This window comes from Lepidochelys kempii, chromosome 22 (genome assembly GCF_965140265.1).
Source record: "Lepidochelys kempii isolate rLepKem1 chromosome 22, rLepKem1.hap2, whole genome shotgun sequence".
Classification (NCBI taxonomy): domain Eukaryota; kingdom Metazoa; phylum Chordata; order Testudines; family Cheloniidae; genus Lepidochelys; species Lepidochelys kempii.
Window position 1 is genome coordinate 16163145 of NC_133277.1, and position 20721 is coordinate 16183865.

Here is a 20721-nt window from a genome sequence, read left to right on the forward strand (position 1 = left end):
AAGTAGCTGCTTATACACTCATGCATTGTAAACACACAATTACAAGGATCAGTTATCATTAGTGATAATTCATCTCAGGCACAGAAGGGACGATACGCTGCATAAACAACATGCACTGGATGTGCTGTGTATATTATGCTACCACTATCTATCAGAAGCCAAACCAAAAAGCAGGGTATAAATGGCCAGGCCAAAGTAGGAAACATTCTGTTTGATCTTATAAATGATTTGCCAACTGCACACACACACACAATGAGAATGCCAGAATACAGGCAAACTGAAATACAAAGACAAATGCAAGACTGGACATTTATATGGATAAGAAGAATAGTTAGTTACAGTTAATGCTAAGAAAAACCCTGAAGCATGAGGTTAAGACAATCTCCAACAATTAGGGATTAGGACATCCTTAATTTAATGGGGGACAGATTAGCCCGCATATGCCTGCTGCAAGATTTCTTTTACCTTCCTCTGAAGCATCTGCTCTGGCGACTGTCAGAAAGACAGGATACTAGGATAGATAGACAAGGGGGCTGACCCAGTATGGCAATTCCTATAAGCCTACATTAACCAAGCTATTTGAAACAATACTTTAGTATCAACCCAAAAGGTCTGAACAAGCGCTCACTTGGGCTGGTGAATCAAGCACAGGCAGGACAGGAAACATCTCACTTCACATATCTGTTTTGTTTCCAACTTCCTCTTTGGCCATGGCCAAATTAAAATCCCCTTTGTCACAGCTTCCCCACCCACAGAACAGGGATAACACTTACTAGTGTCATAGTGGAGTTGAGCAGGTTAATGATCATTCAATGCTATGAAGGCAACACATACTACACAAGTGACTAAGTACTACCTGCAACTTTGGTTCCAGTACCTGCAACAAAGTAGGACAGCTTATCATTGATGTACATAAGACAGTAGGCACTGGCATTCCTCAGGCCTCCATATGAATCTCTCTCCAGTTCTTCCCAGGATGATTCTGTCACAGAGATGTCATTGAATTTGAGCCAGCTCTTCCGGGGCTGGTCATATATGTAGGCCCAGTAGTGACCAGCATTTGCTTGGCCCTCGTGAACCAGGACGGCATGCAAGCGATAAGGAACCTGAAAATTCACATGAACAGGATTTCCAGGCTTATCTTTAATGGATGAAGTAATCGAAAATCTATGAAGACATTCACAGCTGTCATATGCTTAAAAATTGTCCATTTGTACATTTGACTGCCTAATGCAAACAGATTCCCTTCCCCTTGATGAGCTCAGCTTAAAAACACTTCTATCCACTACCACAGTGTCACTATGACATCCTAAGCCTGACCACCCCACTGGTATCCAAACCTGTCAAACTAATTTTATGTTCCATGTGTGGAAGTCATCATATCTCATCTAAATTATTTAATGAGTTTCTTACTACTGGGGCTCTTTTTAAAATGTTTGCCAGAGACCTATGATGTACCAGACACAAGTTCTTCTGGTTTCTATTGCTGGGGCGAAAGATAATTGGAACTTGGAGCTAAGCCCCCTTGCATTTGCATTAAAATCTGAAACAAAAATTCTCAAGCAATCAGCCTGGCTGCCTGTAACAGAGCCCTGTGCCTGGCACAAAAAGTATTTTCAGGATTAAAATTGGAGCAGCATCCTGCAAGTGTTTGTTGCATATATTTTTAAAAATACACTTCCTACAGTGGCTTTGATTCTCTGAACACACCTCTGTAATTCCAAACTCTAAGATTACCTGCACTGCTATGTGGTGACAGAACGTATTGCAAAGTACACTACCCAAAGACCCGCTTCTCACATCAGAGAGAATAGTCTAGGCTGATAACCAAAACCCATCCAAAAATAATGCCCTCTCTGTAGAGTCTACTCAGAGGACGGTAGTTCCCAAGGTCCTTCCCGCCCAAAGTATCTGAGTGACACGGATCAGAGGATACTTCATCACTCTCAGATCTTGGGAATCTAACACAACTCTGAGGACATCAGTGTATAATTTTCAGATGCCTGTTCAACCTATGCTTCCTGTTCTTTGATACAGAAACAAATGAATCCAAGAAGAGCCTGGGACTCTCAGTAACTGGCTGCTCTACTCGCAGGTAAAGATTCAGAGACCTCATGCCCTGGTGGATGCAAGAAGTTCTTTTGCAGATAGGCTCAGACTCAAAACCACCAGGCTCTTTCTCCAATAGATCAGAGACCTCTCAGGCAAAGACTTAGGTGCCCTCTTGGTCTGACAAAGTCCCATCCTGCTTATGTGGGCCCAAGATCCAGGCTCATTCCTAGGCCAGTTCTTGCTGGAAAGCCTTTATTATCTGTTTGCAGTATTTACTGGCAATGCAGTTCCTGGCTGGTGGGCAGATGGAGCAATTGCCTATCTAAGGTGTTATATACATTGCAAGGCATCCACAGTGAAGGTGACTTGATAGAAATATTAGGTCAAGGACAGAAGTCTTGAAATCTGAACACTTTTCCCAGGCACAGAAAATTTAATTGTCAGAAAAAATCCAAACACAAAACAAGAAAAAGCTAATGACAATCCCTTTTTTAAAACTCTAATCCTAATACAGGGAGATGACTAGGTTCTGCATCCACTGAGACTGAAAAGCACAGAAATGAGACAGTTGGCAGTGGAGGAGTTTCTGGACTCTTGGTTCTAGAAAACTGGAAGAGAGCTCATTCCCACACTACCTCTCGCCCCATCCCCAACAGCTTTGAAACAGGTCCAGTCACCAAGTAGCAGGGCAAGAGATCTCACATCAGGTATCTACTGAGAAGGTGTCATGTAAGTAGGTAGAACTACAAAGTGCGATTCAGTAGAGAGAAGAATTCTGAGCCCTAAGCCAGGCCATCTTGCACCGAGAAGTCAGCTATCTACAACCGAGACCACACAAAGGGGCTAACCTGTTACATACTAACGGGAAAGGGCAGCGAAATAAAGGTTAGCGTTTACCTCAGTTTTCATCAAGAAAGCTAGGGGGGAAAAACACTGACACTATTTCTTGAAAATCCTTAAATTTTTCAAAACAAGATTTTCCTGGGGAATTTTTGAAATATGCTAACGCAGAAAAAGTAAATTGACCACCAACAACTTGGATTTCACTTTAGACAATGGACATTGTTCAACTGGTAAACATAGTAGAGCATGACTACCCTGCTACTCTGCAGTGACATGGGGAGTTCATCCTTCATGGTCTTTGACCAATCCAGATATCTATGACTCTACAACATTCATCTTAGCATGTGCAGGTGCCCAAATGCTAATGGAAGAAACTGACAGAGACAAGTATTTATCTAAGATTATATTAAGTGCATTATATTCAGTTTGTTTTTAGGTTCATGGATCCTATTATTCACCTACTAAGAACACCATTCTAAATAAGTTATTTCCCTCCTCAGAAAGGCATGTGTTTCATTTCAAAGTGAACTTGGCAAAACATTTAGACACACACACCCTTCCTATGTACATGCATGCGATTTCTCCTAATATTAACGTGACCTATAGGCACACACCAGCAGAACTATATAATTTTAATGAGCCCCTATATGAAAACCTAACAAAGCCACACTTCCTACCTGACGGAGGACAGGGTCACCATACATTTGACCAATGGATTGATTGATTCTGGTAATACAGTCCTTGAGATCTATTGAGAAGAACAACACTGATCATCAACTTTGTTTAGATAGCGCCCCCTTAACCCCAAATACATGGCAGCACAGAGATACTCAGAACACAGGCCCATGCCTGCCCTCGGATACAGTCATGCAGTTACTACCACAGAAGTTAATGGAAAGTTGTGCATGCTTATCCTGTGATAGACCAGGGCCCTGTCACAAGACATATAAGGATATTTCTATACTAACGGCTGAAAAGCAGCCACCTCTGGGGTGGAGCATGGTTCAGGAGTTATCTAGCTGAAGCTACCAGAAGGAATTTAGGTTAGCAAAAGGCTGAAATGCACGATAAATACTTGGGGCCAACCTTGAATGTCCTGCTCAATCTCGCTCCTCCATCGCTGCAGGCACGTCCTAACTAGGCTCATCTCCTCCTCTGTGACCACACGAGGAGCTGGGCATTCAGGCATTTCAGCTGGTAAACAGGAGGGCTGGGGAAGTTTGCTCATTAATTCTTGCTGGGCTGGAGGGTTTATCAGAGTGGATTCTGCGCCTTCAGTGTTCTCAGTATTTTCTGTTTCTAATACACTATGAAGCAAAAACCACATACTGATGGACACATCATTCAGGCTGCTGTTTCCAGAGAGCATATGCAAGTTCACATAGCTTTAAAAAAATATTCAAGATCTGAACAAGCAAGTTTCCATCCCAGATGATGCCAGGCTTAGACTTATTCACTAGTCAGGAAACAGTTTGGCAGCCTATAAGCTTATTAAAGTGCAGTCACTTCTGAGAAGACCAGATCCCAAGACAAGAGGTGATGTAAAAGTTCAAGTTCTTACAGGACTCCACAGTGAAGCATAGAGCCACAATCCACAGCACTGACAATTCCTTCCCATTTTACCAGAGAACTCGTTTACTTGCTTGCTTAAATTTAGAGCGCAAGCCAACCATGGTGGGCAGATTTGTGATAATTCAATATTGCACTATTTTAATGGTTGATGAAACAAAACAAATGATTACTACACTGTGCAAAGAGTTCATATAATTTATCTCAAGATTACTGCTTAAACATAGCAGTTTGACTTTGTATCTGGAGAGGAAAAAAGCACAAACTGGATGCAGAGTGTTATCTGCACAGACTGGTAGCACCCATCTGGGAGCAGGGATACTCAAAAGCAGGGACTAACTGTGTTGGTATTCATACCACACATCCCCAAGGTTCTGAGTGCCTAGACAACTGAATCACACGACATAACAGCTCCTGGAGCAATGATCCGGGACTCTTTAGCTCAAAAGGTGAAAGCTCTCTCTTTAGCCAACAAACTTTTTTCTTTCCTCACCTATTTTGCTGCAGAGGTTCATTCAGACCACAGCACTCAGCTGGGGACTGTGCGGGCATCATCTGAGAGTCCTGAGCAGAGGGAACAACTAAAGGTAGCTTTGTACTGGCAAATTCAAGAACATACTGCAGCATGTCAGGTAATGGGAAGCGGCTTGGGCCAGAGCCATATTTCATGTATCTAAAGAACAGAAGCAAGACAGCAGAGGTCTGTTAACTGAATCCTCACACAACTCATTGTACATGGAAAGGAAAATAGTATGAGCAAGCCATATTTATTATAAAATATAAATGCCTAGTAGTTGCTGGTTATACAAATAACTAACTGCTGTGTTACTTAAATTAAGATCTTGAATACAAATAGCCCTTATTCAATTTCATACCTTGTTTAAAGAGAAAAACACCAACTCCTGGGGGAGGGAGTTGGATGCTTACCTTTCCAATTTCTGCTGCAGAATTGCTATTTGCTTCCTCAACTTCCTGGTCTCCTCTCTCTTCCTTTGAATAATCTCTTTATTGCTGTACAAATACCTAAACGAATACCGCCCCCCCCAAAAAAGTGACTGAGTGAGATTTGTATACCTCTAAGCTCTGCATTGTCTCTCATATGCATACATTTTAACATTTCCCTGCTCACAGACCCACCCACCCCTCTATTTCTCTAATTAGAATAAAACAGAGCAAAGTGTGAGGAATCAGTTTTGAAATACAACAGTCTTGTAAAATCTCACCTGTCCATATAAATAATCTGGGGAAATTCTAGTTTGTTGTGAATCTTCTCTGGCTGCCCTAGTGACTGATTGAACTCGAACCGGGAGAGTTCAAAGGTTAACACGGGAGGGAGCTTTGTAAACCAACGCTGTAACAAAAAGAAATGCCCCAACCAGGGCACAGGTTTTGAGAGGATTGCTGAATGGCACATTTTATATTGACAAGTTATTCTGCCCCCAAATAATTTTTTTCCCTTATACATACGAAGCGTGTACTAAATCAATATGAATTGCTATTTAGAAAACCTAATTTTACAAAATATAAGACTTCCACTTTCATTTTAGACCTTCACCATACAAAACATAGTTAAATAATATCCAGAAAGTCAATATTTGATGTCCAGGGCACTCAGATTGATAGACTACCATCTAGTCAAGGAGCGAATTTAGAATAAGTTGGCTAATGCTACACTGAAACAATGTATGTAGGCCCAAGGCCTCAGAGAAGGAGAGTTACTTCACAATGCTGTTGGCACGCAATGAACATCAACAAATAGCAGCCCGTAACCAATCTCTGTGCACTCAGCTATTCAGCGACTCTTGGTCTATTCAGAAACTGTTTAGCTTAAAAGGCACAGACAACAGACCCAACTTCTCAATATTTGGAGTGTGCAATAAGTGCCACACTGAAAAGATTATCCGTAGTTGCATTTATACTTTCCCCGGCTCCCAGTTTTCAAGAATATTTCTAACATCCATTGCCAGAAGAATATTTCACACATTCTTACGCAGTGCCAGACAGACAGTACCCTCCCCGTTTTGGGCTCCTGATAGTACTCTAAGATAGTACTGCTCTGAAAGATCCATATCAGAAAGCCAGAACACAACAGTTCATCCGCGGAATCAAAATGCACCAATAATATTGACAGTGACGGCCAATATTAATGTATATAGAGGGAAGCTGCCATTTATCATGACCCTTTTGAGAAAAATCAACCAAACATCCTCATAAACAACAACAGAAGGGAAATGTTTATAAACCTGCTATTGAGGTAAAGAAACAGATTTCCAGTTAATCCTGCTGCAAATCAGGCTTCAAAACACTCACCTAAGGTCTCAAAAGATAAAATGCACTTTATTTTCCACGTCCCCTATCATGCAGTCCACTAGTCAGGATATCCTGAGAAGTTAAATTAATGAGCACAGATTTTCCAATCACATCTCTTAAAAATAAAAGTGAAAGTCCTTGATGCATGTCCTGGTTTGAGACACTTTCCCCTATTTTTCAGTTAACCATTTAAAGGAACTACGTGCCATGGACCTCTCCCATCACCTGTTTAACTCCATCTTGCTCACACTGCTCAAGATTTTGCACTACACCAATCCTACCAGAAGTCTGCTTCAACTGTGTCCATGTGGCACTAACACAAGAGCAGCAATCACCAAAATCAGGTAGTTGATTCCAAAGTTAGATGGGCCTTAAAACAAGCTCACCCTGAAGTCAAACCTCTTTTTCCTTTTTTAATTCAAGTCACTGCAACTCATCTTTCAGGCATTCATCTAATGAGTGAAACTTCTTTTCCCCTCCCCCTGTTACCACCAACCCTTGCAAACATCTCTTTAGCATTATCTTCCAGCACCTTTTTAACATGGCCTACAAGCTAATTTCCCTCAGTCTGCCTTCACATCACATGAATCCTTCCATCATTTTAGTTGACCTTCTCTGTAGTCTAACTTTCCCATTGCTTTTATCTATAAAGTGAGGCTGAATGCAATGTGTGTATCTTAACTTTTTAATTTGTCACAAAGTTAAGCAGCTTATGATCGGCTCATGATTTGAGTAATTAAAAAAAGGAAAAAATAATCAGCACAGGCAGAAGGTTAAGAGTTACAATGAGAGAGAAAAATGCACACTATAACAGGGAGAAAAAAAATACAAATTCCAAATGGCATACCATAGAGTTAAGCACTGTACTTTTACCCTCCGAAAATATGGAGGCAGTGGTTCTCCCCTACTCAGGTACAGGTAGGCTTCAATAGAAAGAGAGAGACTTTATCACACTTACACATCAGAAGCAGGCGCCTTTTTAAAAGGGTAAACTCCTGGAGTAAGTTACATTGGACAACAACGTCTTTACAAATAAACTAGGGCTTGGTGGCTTAGATATCAACTCACATTTAACAGTAATGTACATTTAACAGACTGACCATGTAATGTTTTACATTTGGTGAAGAGGGAATGTTTACAGTCACCATTTTAAGTTACCAGGATAAAACAGGACCTCCCTGCACTACATTGACTGCATCCTTTCAAGAAGAGCAAACAATACATGCAACCAACCTCTTGTCCATACTTCACTGATTGATCAGAAGGTAGTGGCTCAATCTCCCCTTCTACCATGGCCCCTTCCAAACATTCGTTCAAGTTTCGATAACCGTTTACCTGAAGGGGATACTGGCCAAAGGTCTCTATCTTGGAAAAGGTCTTGCCTGAATAAAGGAGAAGGAAAAAAATATAAACCACCTTAAAACACCAACAGAAAACACTCTCTCTTCTCTAACTTATTTTATCATATACAACTATGTGTTTCCTACCAAAACAACAGCTTGTAACGCTCCACGAAATCTTGCAACAAATCACGCAAGATCTTTCATCGGGCAGGCAAGTTACACATGTCATCACAGTAGAGAAATTAGGCCCCTACGGCTCATCTTCTCTAGAGGTGAGACCCTTTACAAATCTATGTTCATAACGGTAAGCATTTAATAGAGATTATTACCCTTTGGAGAACAAACTTTACATTATATTCGCCAGCACTAGGACAACTATATAAAGATACTCTTATCTATACACCTATTGTAATAGCGAAGGACCAGACAGACAATCTCACCAAGAAACTGCAATAACACACAATGTCACAAATCACATCATAGATCTACACTACAGCAACAATCAAACCACTCAAAAAAAGAATTAAACGTAAAACAAAAAAATCTCTAACTTACCCTCATGGACCCCTTCCGTCAAGAAAGTCCCATAGAAGAGTTGCACCATTGGGTTCTCTGATTTGTCTTGAGGGCTGCTGTTTTCAAAAGGAGATTGTACGCATTTTGTTAGACAGAAAGGGAGCATATGGGTGAGTTACACTTGCCTTTACAAGAATACACATATATTAGAATTTTTATTTTGATGGCATCAACAAAATATAACCAACATTAATATAACTGGAGGAAAAAGTAGCAAAAATGGCTCAAAACACAAGCTATGAGGGAATAGGTTGTGTGTGTGTTTAAATCCTCAATTAATAAGTAAGAATTACATATGCTGCCCTTCCCCCCCCCTTTTTTTTTAAGGCCACAAGGTATTAAAATGGACTTAAATTTAACATCTAAACCTCAGCCTTGGGCTTTGTGCCTAAAAACAAACCAAAAGAAGAGAAAGCCATTAGTTTGTACTAATACTGATAATTATACTCTATATTTTGAAAGTGCCTTTAGAAGGATCCCAAGATGCTTTTGTAAATATCATCATCCCTTTTATGTAGATAGGTAACACAGAGGTGGGAGTGACTTGCCTAGATCAGGTTACAGAGTAAGCCAGTGGCAGAAACAAGACTGCAACCCAGGAGTCCTGGATACTTGACTTCTATTCTAACCCATACTTGCTCGTTCTGGATAAGTTTGCACTCAGAACTCCAGTTATGCTTTTTTAACATGCCCCTTTATCCTTAAGGACAAAAAAATTACTCTTCTGCACTTAAAAAAATCATCAACAGTTATTTAAGTGTAAAAAGCAGCTGATTTTCATACAGCGTGACCCCATACACGTCAAGACTTTTTATTATAATTGTAACTATCACACTACAGATTAATGCACTATTCAATATGAATTTACCCCATTGGCTGTAACAACTCTAAAAAATACAATATGGAGTTTATTACCTGGTGGACAATCCATGTTGAAGAGTTCCATAAAAGCCTATGTACTCTGCAGGTCACAATGGCACTGAATAAAAGCACCTATCTAGGGAAGAAGTGCTGATGCAAACATAGAATGCTGAATATTATTGAAAAGGGATTATCCTGACTGGTGCAGTGAAGAAATGGTTTCTTCATTTGCCTAAAATATTAATTTAAACTCTAACATCTATTAGCCAAACAGCCTCATTAAAAATCTATTTTTCTGGACATTAAGTAAAAACAACCCAAAACATAAAAACTCACTTTACATTCACAGAAAGCTGGAATGCATCCTCTAGCCAATCCAGAAGCTTGTGCGTGACTTCGCTCACATCTTGCTAAAAGAGAGCCAGAAATTGGACAGTGAAAGATTCTACCAAGAAAATGCTTTGATATAAGCAGGATTTATTAAAATCTCACACTTTTTCAAATATACTCACAAAACTATTGTGGTATCTCTAACCATGTGAATGACCTATACGAGCTATGTGTTGTTACCACTATTCTAGATCAAAGATGAACACTTTGTCCTGCACTGTACTAAGTCAGAGGAAACTATGCTGGGGACATGGAGAAGAAGTCAAGTTCCAAATCTGATGATCCCCAACAGCAACTCCGATAGCAGTGAAGGGACAAATTTCACACTGACTATTTAACCGTCTTTTTGGTAGGCACGTACCTTTCACTGTCATGTATCTTTAAGAGAGAGTTTTACACACACTTGTCAGGTGAAACACAGACAGGCAAGTGTTTGGAATTATAGTAGCATTAAGTGAAATATGACTGTTTACATCTTTGCTAGGGCTGTTCTGAGAAAAGCCAAGAGGCATTGTATCCATTTTACCTGCTGTTCGTCAGCTGATTTAAATGCGCCTTTTAAAAGTTCCAGTGATGCAGTGGGGTCTACAAATTTACGATGTGTCCCCAACATTAAAGCAAAGAGACACTGAAGTTCCTGCATGAATGCAATATTTCTCTTTTCCTAGAAAAGAAGAGAGCACAATAGTCTACTGCTCAATAAAAGTAGGACACATATATGAAGAGGTAAATTACAGGGCCAGCACATAGGAGGTTAATACAAGGGACAGTCTCAGAAGAGACCAACTTGTGTTAGGAACCCATATCTCCTTCCCCATGATGCAAGGATCTTTCTTGAAAGCAAATCTGATCGTGAATTAAGCACATGGGAGAACTGAAGAATTTGCAATGGTTCCTCAAAGTGGGAAATCTGGGATCAGGAGAGGTGCCAGAAGTAATATGGCATCTAGAATAAGAAGGCCAAGCTGTACTCTAATATTCTGAAGTTCAGACTTGAGCTAGAGACTTGGGGTATTAAGGAGAGGTAGGGGGGAGACTGAGAGGAAACAAGTCCTGAATTTCCAGAGTCACCAAAACAGATTAACAAGACACAGATTTTCCACTCTCTCTGCAGTTCCTAGTTTTTGAGAAAAATTTATGAGAAACTTTCAACCATTTCTGTGATAACGCATTGTCCTCAAGAGCAATTTCCCACCCTTGTCCACAAGCAGCAGCTCAGTTTTTATAGAGTCACGAATACAAACTGCCAGAATCCCCTGGAAGAGGCAGGCATTTCCAGGAGAACTTACACTGCGACTTCGACAATTCTCAAGCATGCGCTGTGGGAGAGAATAACCAAGGACCAGCCTACGAAATTCCGGCAGCTGGAAGAGAGACTGAAAGGAAAAAATGGTTAAAAGAGACTGTCCGGGCTGGTCAACTCAAGTCTGGTCTTGGGTCTCATCTTCATTTCCCAAGTCCATGTCATTCTTTGCAGACTGTATGTTTTCTTACCCACCCCCAAATTCTTCAATGACTTTCTCCTCAAGAAATAAAACCTTTAACAGCTCTGCCCTTCCTCTTCCCCAAGACTCAATTCCCTCCCTCCATGCCAACTAAATTTTTCAAGTAAATTAAAAGAAACCTTTTGAGAAAGAGTGAGGAGAGTTCTTCCATTTCACACTGGAAATTGGAATGATAGGGCAGGGGAATCAATCATACCCCCAGAGAAGCATTTCGGTAACTGTTCCCCACTTCGCCCCAAAAACAGAAAAAAACCCACCCCCGACACTTATCTGCTGATGTAAAAAGAGCCCAAAGAATTAAGTGTGTTTGGTTCTTCTTTCTGCTGTCTCTTCTCATTTTACTAATCACTAATAATAATCATTAATGATGCACTCAGACTAGTTTCTTATTATTTCAGGCATCTAAGCCACTGTACTCCATTAACTGGAATCGGATACACCATATGCTGTGGAGCCAGCATTCACTCCAGTAAAATTACATTATCACCACTTTACCAGTCTGGCTTCTGTCATTCAAGAAGTATTTTACCATTGCACCATGACACAGGACACATATTTGTGAATAATAATAAATACATAGATATATTTACATAGCCTTTTTTTCTCATTTATCTCATTTTTGCCCTGACTACTTGGCTGCTGTTTTTGAACAAGATCAGAGTAAAATATTCTGCCACATAAAGAAAATCACACTATAGATCATTTTTGTTTAAAACGTGAAGCAGAAACCTGGCGGGCCTGCACAATCTGCTCTCAAATCTTAGTTATGCAATTGAAGTCTCTCAAAAAAACTGCATCCCAGGGTGAAGACACCCAGTTTTTCTTTTTCTATTAATGTGAAGTTGCTGATAGGAATATGGAGAAATATAGACTAGCTAGCTGGCTCACTGTGACCTTGGAAAAGTCAACTAACTTCTCTGTGCTAACATTTGCCCACCTGCAAAAAGAGGACATTACTTCCATCGTGGAGGTGCCACAAAGCTTATTTAATTGCAAGAAAGGCACGTTTTGACCCCAAAATGGCAGGCGTTACAAAAGGGTATAAAGCATTACTGTTACCACTGCATTACCTGAATGACTGCGCTAAACCAGCATGTATTTCCAATGTTCTTCATGCCAACAGGCCAGTCATTCACTCTCCTCCAGTCATTCTGCTTGGGATTCTCTCCCCAGACTTCACACCGTTTCCTTTTGGAGCGATTTTTGTTTTCAGCAGCATTTGCTTTGTGGGGCCTGTCAGAGGACAAGTATGCAAACGTCACATTGTAAGAAAGCATCCCCAGAGTCTTGACAGCCTTTTAAAAGGGACAGAAACTCATTTTGGTATGTAAGCTTGGCTAGTCAAGTAACCACAACAGAACAAGACAAAAGGAATTGGACACTACTGCAGTCCCAAACAGGAGACATACATGGAGCTGGCTCACAGACTGGCATACAGTGCCTGTCACCTCTAGGACTATTATGTTATTATCTATCTATTATATTACAGGTCAGGGTCACATTGTGCTGACAGATACTCACAGCCATCCCATCTGCCTCACAGAGCTTCCATTCTTAAAGGTGAGAGGTAGTTGGGTGAATCAAATAGGGCCTGGAGGGTTGAACTGGTAACAGTACTACAAACTTTTTTTTCATAGACCTACATGTCAGATTTGTAGACAGAGCATATTCTGTTTATTAGTTAATGGAGATAAACTCAACAAACGCAACCCAGTTAAAAAGGGACAAAGTGAATGGCTGTTTAGTAACCTAGTGCCTAGAAATTAAGGCAGGAGGCCTCAGTACAGTTCTTAATGGATAGGACCCACAAAAGCCTCTACGTTGGTCACATCGGTAGAGGTGGCAGGGACAGGATTGGCCATGAGGATAACTAGCCTTCAGTATGGTAGTGCGGTACTGCCAGTCTCTCCAAGTCAGATACAAAGTACCTTGGCGACAGTCCCCAGAGGGTGATAGTGGAAGCACCTTCCATCACCACTAAGTCCTCTTAAGTTGAATGAATAACATTTGTTTTACAGTTGATAAGAACGCACTCTGCATAAAGCCCCAGGGTCCAGGTAGAAGCAAAGAACAAAAAGCAACATCCACATTCATTGACCTGTTCGCATCTCTTTCTACTGCTTGAACTTCCAGAGACTCCAGTAAGCTGAGAGCAATGACTGCCTGGAGGTCATCTTTGTTATCAGGAGTTAGATCAATCACATCTGGAAATTGAAGTGGAGTTATCAGTTTTACACTAGAAGCAGTGAAACATTTTAAAAAAAAGGCCAAGGACCAAACAATTTTAACACAATTTTGCTTCATTAATGCAATTAAATCAAACAGCAGAAACATCACAACTTTAAATTAACTCCATGTCCTTTTAGTTTAAAAAATAAATACTCTACAATCTAGCAGTGAGCTGGGAAAAAGGTGTGCACTCCACGATGCTACTGAAAGACCAGGATTTCTTTACACCTTGATTAGGACATGGGAAGTGGATAAGCAGCAGTCTGAATTGGTCTAACAAAAGGAAAGTGAATGGGCCTTAATTAAAGTTCTTAGTACCATAGAGTCACAGATTCCAAGGCCAGAAGGGACCATTGCGGTCATCTAGTCAGACCTCTTGTAAGCCAGAGGTCTTCTGCCCCCAAATAAATCCTAAATCATATATTTTAGAAAATATTCAATCTTGATTTAAAAATGGTCAGTGACGGAGAATCCACCACAATCCTTGGTAATAGTTCCAACGGCTAATGACCCTCACTAGTAAAAATTTGTGTCTTATTTCCTGTCTGAATTTGTCTAGCTTCAACTTTCAGCCATTGAATAATGTTATACTTTTCTAAGATAGACTGAAGAACCCGTTATTAAATATTTGTTCCCCGTGTAGGTACTTTTAGACTGTAATCACCCCTTAACCTTTTCTTGTTAAGGTAAACAGATTGAACTGCTTGAGTCTATACCTCCAAAGTGTTTTATCTAATCCTTTAATCATTCTTGTGGTTCTTCTCTGAACCCTCTCCAATTTATCAACATCCTTTCTTAACTATGGGCACCAAAACTAGACACAGTTATCCAAAAGCGGTCGCACCAGTGCAAAATACAGAGGTAAAATACCCTCTTGACTCCTACTCAAAATTCCCGTTTATGCAGCCAAGGATTGCTTTAGCCCTATTGGCCACAGCTTCACATTGGAAGTTCATGTGCAGCTGATTATCCACCACAACCCCCAACGCTTTTTCAGACTCACTGCTTCCCAGGAAACCCCCCATTCTGTGTGTATGGCCTAACGTCTTTGTTCCAAGATATATACATTTACATTTGGCTTTATCAAAATACATATTGTTTGCTTCCACTCAGTTTAGCAAGCAATCCAGATTGTTCTGTATTAGCGACCAGTCCTCTTCATTAATTACCACTCCCCCCAGTGTTAGTTACTGAAATGGCTTTAAGAAATAAAGGGGTTTAGTTTGTTAACATTTTGTGCAAAGACTTGGCATCAAATTCAAGTCAGACATTGTGTACTACTGGTCCCATATTGAGTCTTGCGAATGCTCAGCCAATTACAAGGTCACTTGGTTTGCCACCTATTTGGGAGTAAGAGAGTGAAGAAAGCAGCCATTTTGAAACAGATGGGCCTTAAACAGCAGAATAAAATGTAATTGACTGCCCCCCCCCCAGCGACTCCTGAATATGGTGCTTCTTATTTTATAAACCTGTTTAGTGCATAACAGGCAGCTCAATTAGGGAACGCATTGTTTGTGCAGCATATTTGTCTTTTACATGATTAAAGGAAATTCTTTCCAGTTACTTGTAAGTTTAGATTTATATATATGTTTCCTTAAATTTTAGCTTATATTTATACTTGGGGTTTTGTTTTGTTTTGTTTTTAAAGCATGTAATTGCTTTTAAAAACAATTTCCAGTTATTCAAACTCCTCGTTCACAGTAATCTGTCTGGGAGAAGGTCATCTGGCCTATTGTCTAGGTGCTCTAGCTGTCAGTAGCGTTATTCAGCTGTGCAGTAACACAAAACAGATTTAGCTGCTGAGCAGCAAGAACCCGTTGAAATGTGGTAAAGTAAGCCCCTCCCAGAAGTTAAAAATACTTATTTGATCTTTAGATATTTGAAGCATGGCTCCGTGCCCCTGCCAGATACTATCTTTCCAACCATGCTTCTGGCAAAAATCAGCTCTTGGCATTTATCTGTTTCCAGGAAAAGGGTGCAGTAAGCTACCTTCTAAGGAAAAATCAGCAGTGATTTTACAGCAATTAACATCAACAACACAGCTGTGCTTGTGGTAGCAATTGTGTAATATATAATGCAGATGGGGCACAGGCTATTTACCTTATGCCATCAAAGCCTGTCTCCACCAGTTGCTCCAGGTAAAATTTTCAAAATCAGCTAAACCCTATTGACTTGCAGTGGTCCCAAGACACTTAAGACACTCAGGTGCTTTTGAAAATGTTACCCTTAGTGGCTGCGTATGTCACTGTTGCTCTAACATCAGTATAATTTTATAGTACAGACACACTCGCAGGTACTTAGGACTACTATCCTGCTGGTTCTTGGGGCCTAGAGGCTGGAGTAAGCTCAAAAATGGTAAATGTGTGAGTGAATGAAGAACTACTTCTCCAGCTGAAAGAGAAACTGGATAGCGAGGAAGTTCTTGTGATAAAAGCAGCTGGTTGTTCAGTGGGCAAGACCGATCAAAGAGTGGAACACAAGCTTCAGAGAAAGTGCTTGAAGACTAGTTTAAATGCTCAAGAAAACACTAAATGGAGGAGTTTGGTTTCCCCAGGCTGCTAACAGGTATCTGTAGAAAGAAGTACATGTCTTAACAACTATCCTCAGTTCTCTATGCTATGGTGTATGACTGCCTTAAGGTCACAAAAGGCTACCAAAGCAGGGGAAGCGATCAGAGAAGGTCACAAGCCTCCAGGAAGAGCTGTTAGTTCTTAGCAGACAACTGATTTTAAAAATGAAAATAATTTCAGCTGGACAACTGGCATGCTGAGCACTGCTTATGGCCCTATATTCCAGTCTTTAGTTATAGTTATTCTTTACTTGTAGGATACTAGAAATGGATGGAAAACATTAAGCTCCTTTTGGCTACCTGAGTTACAAGGCCCTCCCCAATGAGAGCTTCTTAAACCCAGTCCTGGCCAAAGTCCTTCAGCCACTAAACTTCTGTAATGCTGTACAATAAGGCCGTCTGTATTTTATGTGTTGACCATAATGTTCTAGTTTTCCAGTTGGGTGGCAGGACCTTACTTGGTAATTATTTTGTTTCCTTCTTAACTGTATGTTATCAGCAACCACTGTTTGTTAGTTCTACCATGCAACTCATGGGCATGGAAGATAGGGCGTTTTGCCAATCACTTAAGAGGTGTTTACTTGACCTGGGAAAAAATGTCAGCTAAGTGGAAGTACTCTCAGAAACACTGGACATTCAGAGCCTGATCCCAGGAGCCTGAAGTACAAGAGGGCCACAGAATTAAAACCCAACTGAACACACAAGAGAGCACTCTTAATGAGAAATAGCATCCACCTGGAAATAAATAAGAAAATAATCTTATAAATGAGAATCAGTTTAAAAAAATCAGGTAGAGTGAAAGTAGGGCTGACAATTACTAAGCAATTTGTTATTGCTAGAATTACACGACTGTGCCATACCATTCATATTTTATGTGAAAGAGTATGCTGTAAAGCAATGAGGGCACAAAGAAAAAAAATCTAAGAGCCTAGCACATGTTTGCGCAAGACAAATAAACACTAACAAAGAGGTCCATAAAACTGAACCAATTTTCAGCAACTTCAAATCCTGTTAAATGTACACATTCTTTAACCATTTCACTTGACTGACATTGGTTCAACTAGCAAGGACACCCTGCGCCGGAGCTGTACCTGCCCTATGCAACAGAAAGGGTGAAACAAAAAGGTGGAGTTCTAAAGTGGACTCAGTTGTTCTCTGTTGCCTCGCTATAGGAATTCAAAGTGACAGTTCATCCACTTGGTGAAAAGAGCCGAAGTGGGGCTTATATAGGGCACAAGCCTTGTGGTAGCCCAGCAGAGTGAATTTCACCCCCAGCAATTTTGTATCAGTGATAAACCCATCTCACTTTCTGAGAAAGAGTGACCAGGAATGCACACAATATTCCTGATAAGAATGAACCACTTACTGGTGGGAAAAAAATGAGGAGTACTTGTGGCACCTGAGAAACTAATAAGTTTATCTGGGCATAAGCATTTGATAAAGGAGGGTTTTAGCCCATGAAAGCTTATGCCTAAATAAATTTGTTAGTCTCTCAGGTGCCACAAGTACTCCTTTTCTTTTTGCTGATACAGACTAACACGGCTATCAGTCTGACACCTGTCACCTACTGGTGGGGCGCTCTTTGCCCACAGCACTCCCTTCACAGTCAGATGGTTCCGCAGCGACTGCTTCCTGGCCTGGCTCTTTAACACGCTCCTCAGTGAGGAAGTTGACTGCTTCTGTTAGGTCACCATTTGCGGCCTGAGAGGAGAAAGGGGGGAAGGGGGAAATAGCCAAGCACCCATTATTCCAGATTCTTTTATATACATCTGAATGAAAATCAACACCATGCACGTGAAACAGAACACGCTGGCACCAAGTCAGCTTTCTCCAGCCATGAGAAAAAGCTGACTACCAGAAAGGAGTTAAAATTTTAAGGCTGAAATTTGACAGATGATAAACAGTTAGGGTTCATTCTACACCGTGTCATTCAGTCAACTCTGGTTCCCTTAAAAGAGATTAGGGCATTCACAGGCTCGAATATCAGGAAGATATTTAAGCACATACTTAACTTTAAGCATGTGAGTAACCCACTGAAATGAGACTACTCATGTGCTTAAAGTTAGGCATGTGCCTCAGCATTTTAGTCAACGGAAGCCTTATTAATGGGTGGAAGCACTGTGTCCTCAAGAAGTCATGAGTGTGGCCCTCTGCATTGCTTTATAATTGTAAGAATGAGTAAAGGAGCTACAAGGACCACATGTTAAACACAGCCCATACAGCCCATATCACAAGAGAAATAACTTTAAATAACATGGGTAGACAGACCTAGTTAGTTTTAGGGAACAAAGCAATGTTAAAATTTACAAACAAAATGCTTTTTCCCTCCCAAAACTCTGTAATCAATTAATTCCCTTGAATTTAATCCAATATTTTACTACAACTCCCACTTGAAGAAACATTGAAGGGGACTTTTCTGTTTGTTATTTGTTAGTTTCCTTCTTTTTAAAAAAAAAAAAAAAAAAAGTCTCCTTGTGCACAGTCAGCATCAACAGCCACCTCCTGGCTGACAGGCCTCAAGAGAACAGTCTCCAATGGTCCCACGCTAGGTAATATTAGTACTGTACTACCCTTCATTCCCTCCCAGTTTTCTGTTGCAATTTATAATGCATACAATGATTTACAGTAGGGATCTTTCCAGGAAAGTGTTTCTTCTTCTACCCAGGACCTCTCATATGCCTCTCTTTAGAGCTTACGTTGTTCTGTTCCCAGTTCTGGCAAAACGACCACAAGGCTGAAAGCACAAACCATAAGTCTGTGGTGGTTGTTTCAGCTGTGGAGAATTGTGAAGACTGTTTAGCTGAAGGAAAACTTATTTTACTCCACACTTTTATTTATTGTTATGCTTCAGTACATACATGAAAAAGCCCACTTGAGACAAACCTCAGTGTTCCCCAGAAATGATTCCAGCATGTCAGCATAATACTTGTAGTTGCAGAACAGACTCTTAAAGCCTACTACTGGAAAAATATGGGGACTGCTCCTGTTGTATTTTGATTCAAAATGTAGAAGAATGGCTATTAATCCAAAGAAGGGTTACTCCCATTCAGCCATAACATCATATGCTGCACTCATGTATCCACCCACTCATGTAGGTCTCATGTCTTGAAAAGAACAGAAGTTAGACAGGGGATAACTTAATAGGTGACTTGATCCATCCTCCTATGTGGACAGAATTGTTCCCTAAAAAGAAAAGGAGTACTTGTGGCACCTTAGAGACTAACCAATTTATTTATTATTTATTTATTTATTATTATTAGTCTCTAAGGTGCCACAAGTACTCCTTTTCTTTTTGCGAATACAGACTAACACGGCTGTTACTCTGAGAATTGTTCCCTGTAGCACATAATCTACTACTTTTGTCGAGTCCAGTTTTGAGCATCTCAAGCAAGGCAGTATTCTAATATTTGCATATTACAAATGCCAAACAAACATTTGGAGTTTAAATGCTATTTACAGAAAGCTCACATACAGGTTAAAGCTTGAACCAGCGCACACAACAAGACAAAGTCAGCAGAGACTTCCTTTCAACAGAACATTGACGACATTCACAGCATCTTCGCAAACCATACTAACCTTCAGGGCTGCATGAAGGAATGAGGGATCCTGAATTCCTGTGATTTCTCCCAAGCGGTTTAAGAGCATTTGGAAATTCTGTGGTACAAAGGACAAAGAAAGCTCATGTAAGGAGGTGAATGAGAAAGATACCAAGCTTCTGCCGTGCTTGTCAGGGGCTCACTTACGATTTTAACTAACACAAGACCGAACACTCTGAGATAATGACACTGTCAGACTTCAATCTGAATATGTTAGAATTCTTCCAATTGGCTTACAGACTAACATTAATTTTTGTTTGTATTTAAAAGAGAATGTTAAAAGGCATATCTGAGAAGAAATGGTAAAAATGCCAATAGCTACACTGGGGGAGAGGGGCAGGGCATCAGTGCCCCATGTAAATCAATCCTCTCAAAGAGAGGCAGCATGTGCATTACCACATATAAGGAGCCCAGGGAATTTGTGTGGGTTTGATGGAGGGCTATTTTAAGCCTAGTTGCACATGCCATTTGTGTGTGTCACTTCTCACTTACAATAAGGTGCCAGAGATATACAGCACAGTGGGCCTGGAGAATCCTCTTCCCCTCTTCCCACAAGAAGCTCTGAATTTTTGGTTAGCTAGCTGCTTGTTGGTTGAGTTACATCTCAAAAATTTTTCAATAGAGTGACTACAACCAACCCTTGACCATGAAAAACATTATTTTAGGTTTCAAGTTCTCTCTTTTCTCTCTAACATCAGGAGTAAATTATATCAGAAAAATAAAAAATTCATATCTGTGACCCTATACAGGGCTCCTCAGCGCTTTATTCCACATTTCCCTTATTTACTGTGTCTGAGGTTGCTATGGGGGATAAACAGGGCAGTCCAGGCTGTGGAGTTGTCAATATGGGGGTGATCTGCAGTTTCACAAGTCTTTTT

The 20721-nt window shown here is 40.5% G+C and overlaps 1 protein-coding gene across 6 annotated transcripts in view; it reads right to left on the reverse strand.

Moving 5' to 3' along the window:
- The window catches only part of USP28 (ubiquitin specific peptidase 28), a 42159-nt gene that overhangs the window by 13879 nt on the left and 7559 nt on the right, over window positions 1-20721 (reverse strand). For 3 of the 6 annotated variants that reach the window (XM_073320522.1, XM_073320521.1, XM_073320519.1), the window contains exons 2-16: window positions 19824-19901; window positions 17816-17948; window positions 13548-13653; window positions 12520-12682; window positions 11234-11320; window positions 10471-10608; window positions 9891-9964; window positions 8673-8749; window positions 8008-8156; window positions 5688-5815; window positions 5392-5487; window positions 4958-5137; window positions 3982-4202; window positions 3573-3643; window positions 878-1106 (exon numbers count right to left, since the gene is read on the reverse strand). In XM_073320522.1, coding sequence (XP_073176623.1) covers window positions 878-1106; window positions 3573-3643; window positions 3982-4202; window positions 4958-5137; window positions 5392-5487; window positions 5688-5815; window positions 8008-8156; window positions 8673-8749; window positions 9891-9964; window positions 10471-10608; window positions 11234-11320; window positions 12520-12682; window positions 13548-13653; window positions 17816-17948; window positions 19824-19901 — 1930 coding nt within the window. Of the gene's footprint in view, window positions 1-877; window positions 1107-3572; window positions 3644-3981; window positions 4203-4957; window positions 5138-5391; window positions 5488-5687; window positions 5816-7621; window positions 7703-8007; window positions 8157-8672; window positions 8750-9890; window positions 9965-10470; window positions 10609-11233; window positions 11321-12519; window positions 12683-13547; window positions 13654-17815; window positions 17949-19823; window positions 19902-20721 lie in introns of those variants that run through there. The other 3 variants (XM_073320520.1, XM_073320525.1, XM_073320523.1) reach the window with 2 other exon arrangements.